This window comes from Terrapene carolina, unplaced genomic scaffold (genome assembly GCF_002925995.2).
Source record: "Terrapene carolina triunguis isolate 2854851 unplaced genomic scaffold, T_m_triunguis-2.0 Scaffold53, whole genome shotgun sequence".
Taxonomy (NCBI): Eukaryota; Metazoa; Chordata; order Testudines; family Emydidae; genus Terrapene; species Terrapene triunguis.
Genome location: NW_020664404.1, coordinates 14,069,367 through 14,082,768, shown reverse-complemented (window position 1 = coordinate 14,082,768; position 13,402 = coordinate 14,069,367). Strand labels below are relative to the sequence as shown.

Below are 13,402 nucleotides of genomic sequence, written 5' to 3'. Positions count from 1 at the left end.
TGTGTCTCAGCTTATCCAGGTGTAAAACAGGTGTACTAAGGGGTGTTGTGAGGCATAGATAACTTTTGTTGAAGTGCTTTGAAATCCTCCATTGAAAGGTATTCTATAAGTGCAAAGAGTGATTGTCGTTGCGATTCTTATTCTATAACATAACCTTTTAGTTTCTGCCATGAAAAAAATTAGGAGCCACGCTAACCCCCCATTTCCTGACCCAGATCACTCATTTATGAAAACAGAACAAGACCAAAAATTAATTGAGCTCTACATTGTCAGTAACCTTCTGCAGACCTAAGGAAACTTCTCCAACAATATCGCTTTATTCCATGGTTGTAGAAAATCATTAAAGAATGTTTGGGATGAAACCTGTCCAATAAGATGAAACGAGAACATTAGTATGTAAATAACTACTTGATCTGTCATGCACTAAGCAGCTTAACATCTTCTCCAGACAAGCGGGGAGCTCTCCAAGACCCCAAGTCTGAATATCTGGGGTTTGGAACACAAAGCACAGTTTTTCCATACTGTTGCAAATAAAAAATCATGTAGGGCACTTTGGAAAGACACTAGGCAGCATGCTATCCTAGGAAGTGTGTTTTATCACCACCTCTCAGATTACCAGTGCAATTTGTCTTCCAGGGGCCTATTTGTAGATTTTCAGCTTTTCAGAGCAGGGCCAGTCTTTATTTCTGTGTATTGCACAGCATTGAGCACCCTGTCAGCATTAAATAATAATTTTTGGCAACAGAGATTTTTACCAGGCCAAAAAAATAAAATAAATTCACTTTCAGAGCAAAGCTTTGGGTACAGGTTACTCTGTATCTTCTTGGAGATCCCAGGATGACTCTGGTTTTCAAGCTTTATTCCTACTCATTATCTATTTTCCTTAAACAGCTCTGAAAGTTGATATGTTACTTGTGAACCATTTGAGCCCATTAACTTTAGAAGACACCTTGGAACAATATTGACTGGAAAGGACAGTATTGGAAGGGAATCTGCAGTACCCCTGCCATTCACAATATCAAGATGCTGTTACAGGATTAAATTTTTATATTATCCTTAGAGCTATTTCAATTTTTCACTGTAAAGTAACCTTTTATGGGGTGCATAGATCAGCCTCCACCTTCTGAACCTGCCTGTTTGTGTTTGTATTGTACATTAGTTGACAAGTTATTATCAGACATGTCTTCAGAAATAAGTTGCAGTAAAATGTAACTCTAGAGCACATCCCTGATAGCCTTTCTCCTCTTTGCATTGCACTTTACATCATAATGTTTATGAAATTGTGCATACTCACAGCAGCGTGTGCATGTACTCTTTGAATAAATAAATTCATCTTCTCTATGGTGAGCATCTGAGACCTCATTCAGAGGAATTTCATATGCCCAAATTGCAATTTAGCCCAGTTTGAACAGCAAGGCCAGGCCACACGTTGATTTCCTGGATTTTAGTTAGTTCTTTAGCTCAGAGGCTTTCACATGAAGATGCAGAGAAATTCTCCTTGCAATTTTGCTCATAAATCTTTGTGCATCTCCTACTTTTGTAAATGTGTATGCATCTGTTTAATTGCCTGTTCCCTGCCCTGCAGTCTAAGCCTGGAGGCAGAAACGTGAATTAGGTAAACAGTGCAGTTTAAACTAAGCACTTGCCCTGTAGAGGAACAACTTTGTTACAGGAGGAAATACAGACCATAATGAGTGCTTGTATTTTAAATAGATGAGCAGTTAGTTCGGTGAAGTGGCAGCGTGTACAAGGTGGCACATTCCCATGCAGTATCTCCTCTTGCCCTTACTTGCTCATTTAACTGATCTGCTGCACGTGCAGAGTATGCCTCCTGTAGTTCACATCATGATAAAATGATTTTACTTAAGAACCCCCATTTAACTGTAGCAATTGAATAAACAATACAATAGAAAGCAAAAGGCATCAGTTAGTGTTATTTTTTTTAAAAATACATGTTACATTAAAACATTTACACTGGTGAGCCCACTGAGATGTTGTTTCTTGTTCAGTGGTATTCAGTTGACCAGCAGCCAGACGAGCACCTATATAAATAGCAATTACTGTTTTTTATTGCAGCAAAGAACAGGAAAGCTAAAATTAGCATGTCAGGAATTGCTTTGTGTGGAAGAGTAGAACACCATCATCAAGAGCCCTAGACAGATATTGCAACCAACTATAAATGTGTCGGGCATCTTAGCACATAGCTCTGGTTTTGATAGGCCTCCCTGCAACATGGATCCAATATTCAAGTGATCAGCTCACCCAATGTGGGGCAGATTTTCAAAGGGGCTCAGCAGTCAACATGCATCCTGCGGATCTGGTTGGTTACAGGACAGCTGGTCCCTTTAGAAGATCTGTCCCTGATTGTGTGTGTTGAGCTCTTCTGAACATTCTGTCTATCACTATAATAATAATAATGAGTCACGCTGAACTGTGCCAACTACCAAACAAAATGAGAGAGCGAGAGAGAGAGGCAGAACTTCTCATACCCACCAGTTCACGTACAGTCACTTTTGTGGCAAATCATAGGGGAGGGAGATGCCTAGTCTAATAATAATAGTAATAGACAGGAGACTGGTATTTACTCTACTTCATGGGCTGCAGTGATGTTCTCCCTTATTGCTCAGACTCCACTGATGTTTACATTTCAGGATGCTGGATGTTATATAAGGACATAAGTTGGTAGGGAGGGAATTGTTTTATTGAGAAGAAATTGGAAATGGTAAGAGAGATGTATGGGTTGAGTGTATTCTAATTAATGAGAATTATGCTGGATTTTTTTAAAACAATCCTTCTTATTTTCAACCTTATTCTCTTTGGGGTGAATTTCATACATGCTTATATTATCCAGCTGCCTTTTTGATTCAAAACATGGTAGGCCATAGAGCCAGCAGGAGTTAATCGCACAGTCTGAAAAGAAATGGATTCTTTTCTCCCTCTGTTCCATGTTCTCTCTGGCTTCATCTGCATTAGGAAGCATTTAGCAAATAAAAGATTAGGCCATTTATCTAAAGATGATGATCAAGCCATGTATAGAATGGTGATGGCTGTCTAAGGGTATGTCTATACTACGAAATTAGGTCGAATTAATAGAAGCCGGTTTTATAGAAATCGGTTGTATACAGCCGATTGTGTGTGTCCCCACATAAAATGCTCTAAGTGCTCTAGTCGGCGGACTGCGTCCACAGTACCGAGACTAGCGTCGACTTCCGGAGCATTGCACTATGGGTAGCTATCCCACAGTTCCCGCAGTCTCCGCCGCCCATTGGAATTCTGGGTTGAGATCCCAATGCCCGAATGATGCAAAACAGTGTCGCGGGGGGTTCTGGGTACATGTCGTCAGGCCCCTCCCCCTCCGTCAGAGCAACGGCAGACAATAGATTCGCGCCTTTTTACCTGGGTTACCTGTGCAGACAACATACCACGGCAAGCATGGAGCCCGCTCAGCTCAGCTCACCGTCACCATATGTCATCTGGGTGCCGGCAGACGTGGGACTGCATTGCTACACAGCAGCAGCAGCTAACTGCCTTTTGGCGGTAGACGGTGCAGCATGACTGGTAGCCTTCATCGGCGATCTGGGTGCTGGCAGCCGTGGGGCTGGCAGCCGTAGGGCTGCATTGCACCAGCCCTTGCCTTTTGCCTTTTGGCAGTAGATGGTTTATTACGACTGGTAACCGTCCTCGTCGTACAGCAGTGGCTGTCAATCATGGGCACCTGGGCAGACATGCTCAGTCCAGCAATGATGATGATGGCTATCAGTCGTAGTATGCCATTTTCTGCCAAGCGCCCTGTTGGATCATCGCGCATTAGCAGAGTCTTCCCTGAGCAGCAGATCGTGAAATAGGCCTGAAGGCTACTGCCAAGTGCCCAGTATTTGCTGCCAAGCACCCAGAAGATCCCGAGGGCTATCAGTCATGCTGCACCATCGTCTTAAGATGTAAAAAATAGATTTGTTCTGTATTCATTTGCTTCCCCCCTCCCTCCGTCAAATCAACGGCCTGCTAAACCCAGGCTTTTGAGTTCAATCTTTGGGGGGGGGCCATTCTGTGTGACAGTTGTTTGTGTTTCTCCCTGATGCACAGCCACCTTTGTTGATTTTAATTCCCTGTACCTGTACGCCATGTCGTCACTCGCCCCTCCCTCCCTCCTTCCCCTAGTCCGTCAGATACTAGTTTCGCGCCTTTTTTCAGACCAGACGCCATAGCTAGCACTGGGATCATGGAGCCCGCTCAGATCACCGCGGCAATTATGAGCACTATGAACACCACGCGCATTGTCCTGGAGTATATGCAGAGCCAGGACATGCCAAAGCAAAACCAGGACCAGCCGAGGAGGCGATTGCAGCACGGCCACGAGAGTGATGAGGAAATTGACATGGACATAGACCTCTCACAAGGCACAGGCCCCAGCAATGTGGAAATCATGGTGTTCCTGGGGCAGGTTCATGCCGTGGAACGCCGATTCTGGGCCCAGGAAACAAGCACAGACTGGTGGGACCGCATCGTGCTGCAGGTGTGGGACGATTCCCAGTGGCTGCGAAACTTTCGCATGCGTAAGGGCACTTTCATGGAACTTTGTGACTTGCTTTCCCCTGCCCTGAAGCGCCAGAATACCAGGATGAGAGCAGCCCTCACAGTGGAGAAGCGAGTGGCGATAGCCCTGTGGAAGCTTGCAACACCAGACAGCTACCGGTCAGTCTGGAATCAATTTGGAGTAGGCTAATCTACTTTGGGGGCTGCTGTGATCCAAGTTGCCAGGGCAATGAAAGACCTGGTGATATCAAGGGTAGTGACTCTGGGAAACATGCAGGCCATAGTGGATGGCTTTGCTGCAATGGGATTCCCAAACTGTGGTGGGGCCATAGACGGAACCCATATCCCTATCTTGGCACCGGAGCACCAAGCCACCGAGTACATAAACCACAAGGGGTACTTTTCAATGCTGCTGCAAGCCCTGGTGGATCACAAGGGACGTTTCACCAACATCAACGTGGGATGGCCGGGAAGGGTACATGATGCTCGCGTCTTCAGGCACTCTGCTCTGTTTCGAAAGCTGGAGGAAGGGACTTTCTTCCCGGACCAGAAAATAACCGTTGGGGATGTTGAAATGCCTATCGTGATCCTTGGGGACCCAGCCTACCCCTTAATGCCATGGCTCATGAAGCCGTACACAGGCAGCCTGGACAGTAGTCAGGACCTGTTCAACTATAGGCTGAGCAAGTGCCGAATGGTGGTGGAATGTGCATTTGGACGTTTAAAAGCGCGCTGGCGCAGCTTACTGACTCGCTCAGACCTTAGCGAATAGAATATCCCCATTGTTATTGCTGCTTGCTGTGCGCTCCACAATATCTGTGAGAGTAACGGGGAGACATTTATGGCGGGGTGGGAGGTTGAGGCAAATTGCCTGGCCGCTGATTACGTGCAGCCAGACACCAGGGCGGTTAGAGGAGCACAGCATGGCGCGGTGCGCATCAGGGAAGCTTTGAAAATGAGTTTTGTGACTGGCCAGGCTACGGTGTGAAACTTCTGTTTGTTTCTCCTTGATGAACCCTCCGCCCCCCCCCCCCGGTTAACTCTACTTCCCTGTAAACCAACCACCCCACCCTCCCCTACCCTCCCCCCTTCGAGCACCACTTGCAGAGACAATAACGTCATTGTTACTTCACATTCATGCATTCTTTATTAATTCATCACACAACTAGGGGGATAATTGCAAAGGTAGCCCGGGATGGGTGGGGGAGGAGGGAAGGAAAAGGACACACTGCAGTTTAAAACTTTAACTCTTATTGAAGGCCAGCCTTCTGATGCTAGGGCAATCATCTGGGGTGGAGTGAGTGGGTGGCCGGAGGCCCCCCCACCGTGTTCTTGGGCGTCTGGGTGAGGAGGCTATGGAACTTGGGTAGGAGGGCTGTTGGTTACACAGGGGCTGTAGCGGCGGTCTCTGCTCCTGCTGCCTTTCCTGCAGCTCAACCATACGCTGGAGCATATCAGTTTGATGCTCCAGCAGCCGGAGCATCGACTCTTGCCTTCTGTGTGCAAGCTGACGCCACCTATCATCTTCAGCCCGCAACTTGCTCTGTTCATCCCGCGATTCAGCACGCCACCTCTCCTCTCGTTCATATTGGGCTTTTCTATAATCAGTCATTGACTGCCTCCACGCATTCTGCTGTGCTCTGTCAGCGTGGGAGGACATCTGTAGTTCTGTAAACATGTCATCACGCGTTCTTCGCTTTCTCTTTCTAATCTTCACTAGCCTCTGTGAAGGAGAAACATTTGCAGCTGGTGGAGGAGAAGGGAGAGGTGGTTAAAAAAGACACATTTTAGAGAACAATGGGTACACTCTTTCACGTTACATTTTGCTGTTCACATTACACAGCACATGTGCTTTCGTTACAAGGTCGCATTTTTCCTCTTATATTGAGGGCCTGCCGGTTTGGTGTGAGAGATCACTCACGCAGTGCCAGGCCACAGATTTCAGCTTGCAGGCAGCCATGGTAAGACACAGTCTTTTGGCTTTTTTAACCTTCTTAACATGTGGGAATGGTTTCAAACAGTAGTGGACGGGTTGGATCACAGAAACCCCCTTGGGAGCTGCCACCCGATGTGCCAAGACTACCCCTGCTTCTGTTTTCCCTGCCAGCTCAGGACTCCAGCACCCTGTCTTGCTAGGTCAGACACTCCTGTCTGACTTCAACACAGACCAAGGGTCTGAATCACTTGTCCCAAAACTGCAAGTTTACCCAAAAACAGCTCACAGGAGTGTGCTTGTCTTTAGCACTCAGATGCCCAACTCCCAATGGGGTCTAAACCCAGATAAATCCGTTTTACCCTGCATAAAGCTTATGCAGGGCAAACTCATAAATTGTTCGCCCTCTATAACACAGATAGAGAGATATGCACAGTTGTTTGCTCCCCCAGGTATTAATACATACTCTGAGTAAATTACTAAATAAAAAGTGATTTTATTAAATACAGATAGTAGGATTTAAGTGGTTCAAAGTAGTAACAGACAGAACAAAGTAAGTCACAAGCAAAATAAAATAAAATGCGCAAATCTATGCCTAATCAAACTAAATACAGATAAGTTCCTCACCAGTTCCAGAATGCTCCCTTTCACAGGCTAATCTCCCTTTAGCCTGGGTCCAGCAATCTCTCACAACCCCTGTAGTTACTGTCTTTTGTTTCAGTTTCCTTCAAGCATCCTGGGGGGGTGGAGAGGCTCCTTCTTTAGCCAGCTGAAGACAACATGGAGGGGTCTCCCCCAGGTTTAAATAGACTCTCTCTTGTGGGAGGAGACCTCCTCCCTCCTATGCAAAGTCCAGCTCCAAGATGGAGTTCTGGAGTCACCTGGGCAAGTCACATGTCCCTGCATGACTCAGTCTTTACAGGCTGAAGCCATTGTCCACATGGTATCTTGCATGTCTCCAGGAAGACTTCTTATGTGGATTGGAGCATTCCAAGATGCATTGTTCCCCAAGTGTTTCCTGATCAGGTACTTAACCTGGCGAATTCCTTCCTAAAGAAGCTGACCAAATGCCTCCCAAAGCTTACTTAGAAACCAAGCAAGCATACAGTCCATATTCTTAACCTCAGGTAGAAAATGATATATATATGTACAAATAGGATGAATAGATATAGTAGACCATAACCTTTACGGAGATATGTTACCTGGCACAGGCAGCACAAAACATATTCCAGTTATGTCATACATACATTTATAAGCACCCCCTCCCCATAAAGCCTTATGGGGTACACTGTCACAACAGTCTTTTGGCTTTTTTAACCTTCTTAACATGTGGGAATGGTTTCAAACAGTAGTGCTCTCATTTCCCATACTAAGCACCCGTTGGGTTGGCCATTTAAAATGGGTTTGCAATGTAAAAGGAGGGGCTGCGGTTTCAGGGTTAACATGCAGCACAAACCCAACTAATTCCCCTCCCCCACACACCCAATTCTCTGGGATGATCACTTCACCCCTCCCCCCACCGTGTGGCTAACAGCGCGGAATATTTCTGTTCAGCAGAGCAGGAACGGGCACCTCTGAATGTCCCCTTAATAAAATTGCCCCATTTCAACCAGGTGACCGTGAATGATATCACTCTCCTGAGGATAACAAAGAGAGATAAGGAATGGATGTTGTCTGCATGCCAGCAAACACCGGGACCATACGCTGCCATGCTTTGTTATGCAATGATTCCAGACTACGTGCTACTGGCCTGGCGTGGTAAAGTGTCCTACCATGGCGGACGGGATAAGGCAGCCCTCCCCAGAAACCTTTTGCAAAGGCTTTGGGAGTACATGAAGGAGAGCTTTCTGGAGATGTCCCTGGAGGATTTCCGCTCCATTCCCATACACGTTAACAGACTTTTCCAGTAGCTGTACTGGCCGCGATTGCCAGGGCAAATTAATCATTAATCATTAAACACACTTGCTTTTAAACAATGTGTAATATTTACAAAGGTACACTCACCAGAGGTCCCCTGTGTGCCCTCAGGGTCTTGGGTGAGTTCGGGGGTTACTGGTTCTAGGTCCAGGGTGACAAACATATCCTGGCTGTTGGGGAAACCGGTTTCTCCGCTTCCTTGCGGCTGTGAGCTATCTACATTTCCTCCATCCTCCTCTTCCGAACCCTCTTCCCTGTGTGTTTCTCCAGTGAGGGAGTCATAGCACATGGTTGGGGTAGTGGTGGCTGCACCCCCTAGAATGGCATGCAGCTCCGCGTAGAAGCGGCATGTTTGCGGCTCAGCCCCGGACCTTCCGTTTGCTTCTCTGGCTTTGTGGTAGGCTTGCCTTAGCTCCTTAATTTTCACGTGGCACTGCTGTGCGTCCCTGTTATGGCCTCTTTCCTTCATGGCCTTGGAGACCTTTTCTAATATTTTGCCATTTCGTTTACTGCTACGGAGTTCAGCCAGCACTGATTCATCTCCCCATATGGCGAGCAGATCCCGTACCTCCCGTTCTGTCCATGCTGGAGCTCTTTTGCGATCCTGGGACTCCATCACGGTTACCTGTGCTGATGAACTCTGTGTGGTCACCTGTGCTCTCCACGCTGAGCAAACAGGAAATGAAATTCAAACGTTCGCGGGGCTTTTCCTGTCTACTTGGCCAGTGCATCTGAGTTGAGAGTGCTGTCCAGAGCGGTCACAATGAAGCACTGTGGGATAGCTCCCGGAGGCCAATAACGTCGAATTCCGTCCACACTACCCCAATTCCGACCCCCTACGGCTGATTTTATCGCTAATCCCCTCGTCGGACGTGGAGTAAAGAAACCGGTTTAAAGGGCCCTTTAAGTCGAAAGAAAGGGCTTCGTCGTGTGAACATGTCCAGGCTTAATTCGATTTAACGTGGCTAAAGTCGACCTAAACTCGTAGTGTAGACCAGGCCTAAGACAATATGCACAGAGGACAGACAGAGCGAAAGAAGAATAGCAAATTGCAACTGAAAAAACGGGGGCATAAATCCTTAGTTCAGTTGATCATATATGCATTATTTCTTGGGTATTATCGTTGTGTTTTCCCAAGTGGTTAGTTGTTGGCAGGACAAAAGAGAGCTCTTCCTGTGTTACAACGTACAAAAGAGATTATGCTTAAACGAGCTAGGCCACTTCTACAACAGGTCTCTTCTCGGTCAGCCTTTTTTGCTGTAGCTCCCACGTTAGGAAACAAAAATGCACAGCTTGTTCCTAATAACTGCTGGTTTGTGTTATTAATAACATAGTGCAACTAACCATGTTGGGTTTTGTTCACAGGTCTGAAGCGTAGTTACACTTGTAACATCTGTAATGTCACTCTAAACTCAATAGAACAGTATCACGCTCATCTGAAGGGCTCCAAACATCAGACCAAGTGAGTACTTTTCCTATTAGTACTTATCTGTCTGTCTAGTGTGGGTGATAGTAGATGTAGCTATACGAAAAACACTATGCACTCCCATAATGCCTTTCATCCAAGGATCCCAAAGTGATTTACAAATATAGACACAAAGATATTGGTAGGTACCTGTAGAGAGAGGCAGGGCTGAATATAGATCAGTCTGACTGCGTTCTTTGAACCTGAAATGCAATGTTTGTTCTTTGTTTACCTGTGCCTCTAGAGCTTTGTTGTGGCAAAGCATTCTGGATATCACTCTTTGGCATGGAAGTCTGATGAGAACAGGCTTTCTCACAAGTTTTGAGCATGTTCTGTTTTCAGATAGGTCACAAATACTTTGGAAAGAGGTGGTATATTTGGCACTTATGCTTCTCAGCTCAGCCAAAATCTGTGTGCAGAGATGTGAGAAAATTCAAACAAGGAATGAAATTAGCTGAAAATACAATGAATCTCGTGCTGTGCTTTCCACTTCAATCTCTGCTTTCACTAAGATTTTATTAGTGGTGGTTGGCTTTGGTCTGACGCACCAGAGGCATGGTAACCTGATGCATCCTCATGGCTCCACCCAGGTGTAAATCTGCTTTCAGCTTATCGTGGTTTCTAGGAAACCACTTATGCCTGGATGCTGGACACTTGAACTGATTTTGTGCATTTCAGCTCTGGCTCACAGGAGTGTGATCTTCCTGCCAGGTGAGCTGAGTTTGAGGAATTTGTGTAACGATGGTTGTTTGGAGGTTAGCATATTACAACAATTAAAAGGGATGGAATACTCCCATTGACCTCATCTCCTAAACAACTTCCACTTCTCCCTTCAGTACCCACCTGAAGTCACATCTCTGTAGAAAATCCCCCCTTCCTTCATTTGTATCCATCAGTCCATCCCTCTCCTGAGCTGTTAGCTATGACTTGCTTTATATTTATCTCATCTTTAGGTTGTAAGCTCCTTGGGCAGGGAATGTTTCTTATCTCTGTTCTCTAAAGTGCTGTGTAAATTTACAGCACAGGCTGAACGTTTTATACTCATAACTTGCACTTCTCATAATTTACGCTGGTCTGCGTTTTGCCATGTGCAGTCTGTGCTTTAATTTATGAAGAATATTGGACACAGATTAGTCCACTTTAAGTGACTTTGATGGTATGTAGTATCCTTCTGAATACATATATGTTCCCTCTTTAATAAAATTGTATCTGTGTCTTCAGCTCGGCAGGAAGAAAAGGCCAAAAAATAAAAACAATAAATAATGCAAAGAAAAATTCCTAATCCCAGGCAGGTTCCTTAATTTTCATAGGACACAGAGTACAGATGTGCTGCACAGGGGATGACAGGCTGCAGGACAAAAATATGGAACCTGACAAACAGAGTAGCATCATTTTGCCAGAAAGCAAAAGCAGCTATTGAGTAGGTTTTATGACTTCCTTTAAAAGAAGAAAGGAAATACCCAGTGTGAGAACTGAGAGCCTTCTGTGGGTTCAGGGAGAAGTTTTTCAAAACTAAAACAAAAGCCATTGCATGAGATTAGGGCTGAAGTGCGGGTCTGGACTCAGTCACATAATCCTGTTGAAACGTTCTCTCTCCTTAAACACTGAAATATTCTGTATTCGAGACAAACCAGGGAACAGCTGTGAGGTCAGCTTGCCTGTCTGTCCACTTCTCCAGCCTGAAAGATGCATCCTTTTATGTGAAAAGCAAATGGACAGCAGTGACCCACCAAGCTGACATGCCAACAACTTCCAGTCCTTGTACAGATGCCACAATCAGTCAAGCTTAAAGGCATTGAGTTTGGAGCTTCTCTTGTGCACTCACTACGGGAAGGACATTGAGACTGTAAGGACATTAGATGGTTCCAAGTCAATATGTTTGTTTTGTGATGTAAAGCAATAACCTATTAGCCAACTTTCTAAGACTTGAGGGGCATCTGCTCTGCCAATTTGTATAAATTATTAAAATAAAATTATAAAGGTACATAGTACCAAAGAGTAGATTAATGAACTAATCTCTCTTAATACACTTTGAGCTTTGGGAATGGTTCCAGGCACAAATATTCAATATTACTCTGACATGAAGGATTTAAAAGGTATCATTAGTTTCTGAGACATTTTAGGTGGTTTAAGAGGACTCAGAAGTTTTCAGGAGGATAAATCAGGGCCATGCCAAACCAGCAGGGAGAAGTAATTTCTGAGCCTTGTTTTTTTTCTCAAAGAGCAAGCCTAGCCTTCCCCCCTACAATTTCCACAGCTGATGTGAGCCCTTCTAAGGTGCCTAGTGTGAATCACATTTGCTGTGATCTTATTTATTCATTGTGTGTCTGAATGGCCCCCAAATTAGGGTAATTTTTTTTATATTACATAAATTTAGGCTAAATCCACTGGCCGAACCTAGCATCCATTTCTTGCACATTGTCATTCTCCAGTCATTGTCTTAGATGTGATTATCTTAGCATATTCACTGCATTGCTGTAGGATTTTCCACCTGAAGAACTTGACATGCCCTAGATTGCTTGGGTTTGCATGAAGTCCATTACATCATGGGCACATCTTCACTAGCAACATTAAAGCACTGCTGCAGCAGTGCTTTAACATGGCTTGTGTAGTCGTGGCATAGCGCTGGGAGAGAGCTCTCCCAGTGCTATAAAAAACTCACCTCCACGAGGGGCGTAGCTCCCAGTGCTGGGGCTGGTGCACTGTCTACACTGGCGCTTTACAGCACTGAAACTTGCAGCGCTCAGGGGTGTGTTTTTTCACACCCCCGGGCGAGAAAGTTGCAGCGCTGTAAAGTGCCAGTGTAGACAAGCCCTATGTTAGCATGAGCCCTGGCCTATGTCCCCAGTCGCTGATAATCCACTGGGAGGGTGAGGTTGTAGGAGCACAAAATGATTGCAACATCTGTGATGCCAAAGGGTAGCTGTAAGAACGTAAAAACAGCTATACTGAGTTAGACCAATGGTACACCTTCCGACAGTGGCCAGTGCCAGATGCTTCAAAGGGAATGAATAGAACAGGGCAATCATCAAGTGATCCATCCCCTGTTGTCCAGTCCCAGCATCTGACAGTCAGAGGCTTAGGGACACCCAGAGCATGAGGTTGCATCCCTGACAATTTTGGCTGATAGTCATTAATGGATCTATCCTCCAGGGACTTATCTGATTCTCTTTTGAATCCAGTTATAGTTTTGGCCTTCACAAAGGCAAAGAGTTCCACAGGTTGGCTGTGCATTGTGATAAGAAGTACTTCCTTTTGTTTGTTTTAAACCTGATGCCTATTAATTTCATTGGGTGACCCCTAGTTCTTATATTACGTGAAGAGTAAATAACACTTCCTTATTCACTTTCTCCTCACCATCCATGATTTTATAGACCTCTATCATATCCTCCTTCAGTCATCTCTTTTCCAAGCTGAAGAGTTCCAGTCTTCTTAATCTCCTCATATGTATGCTGTTCTATACCCTTAATCATTTTTCAGAGGGGTAGCCGTGTTAGTCTGAATCTGTAAAAAGTAACAGAGGGTCCTGTGACACCTTTAAGACTAACAGAAGT

General features: G+C 45.3%; 1 protein-coding gene across 1 annotated transcript in view; it reads left to right on the top strand.

Annotated features, from left to right (window-relative positions):
- ZMAT4 (zinc finger matrin-type 4) overlaps positions 1 to 13,402 on the top strand; it is a 172,749-nt gene that overhangs the window by 142,052 nt on the left and 17,295 nt on the right. Inside the window, exon 6 of the mRNA XM_026657288.2 lies at positions 9,749 to 9,845. Within this exon, the coding sequence (XP_026513073.1) occupies positions 9,749 to 9,845 (97 nt within the window). The remainder of the gene's footprint in view (positions 1 to 9,748; positions 9,846 to 13,402) is intronic.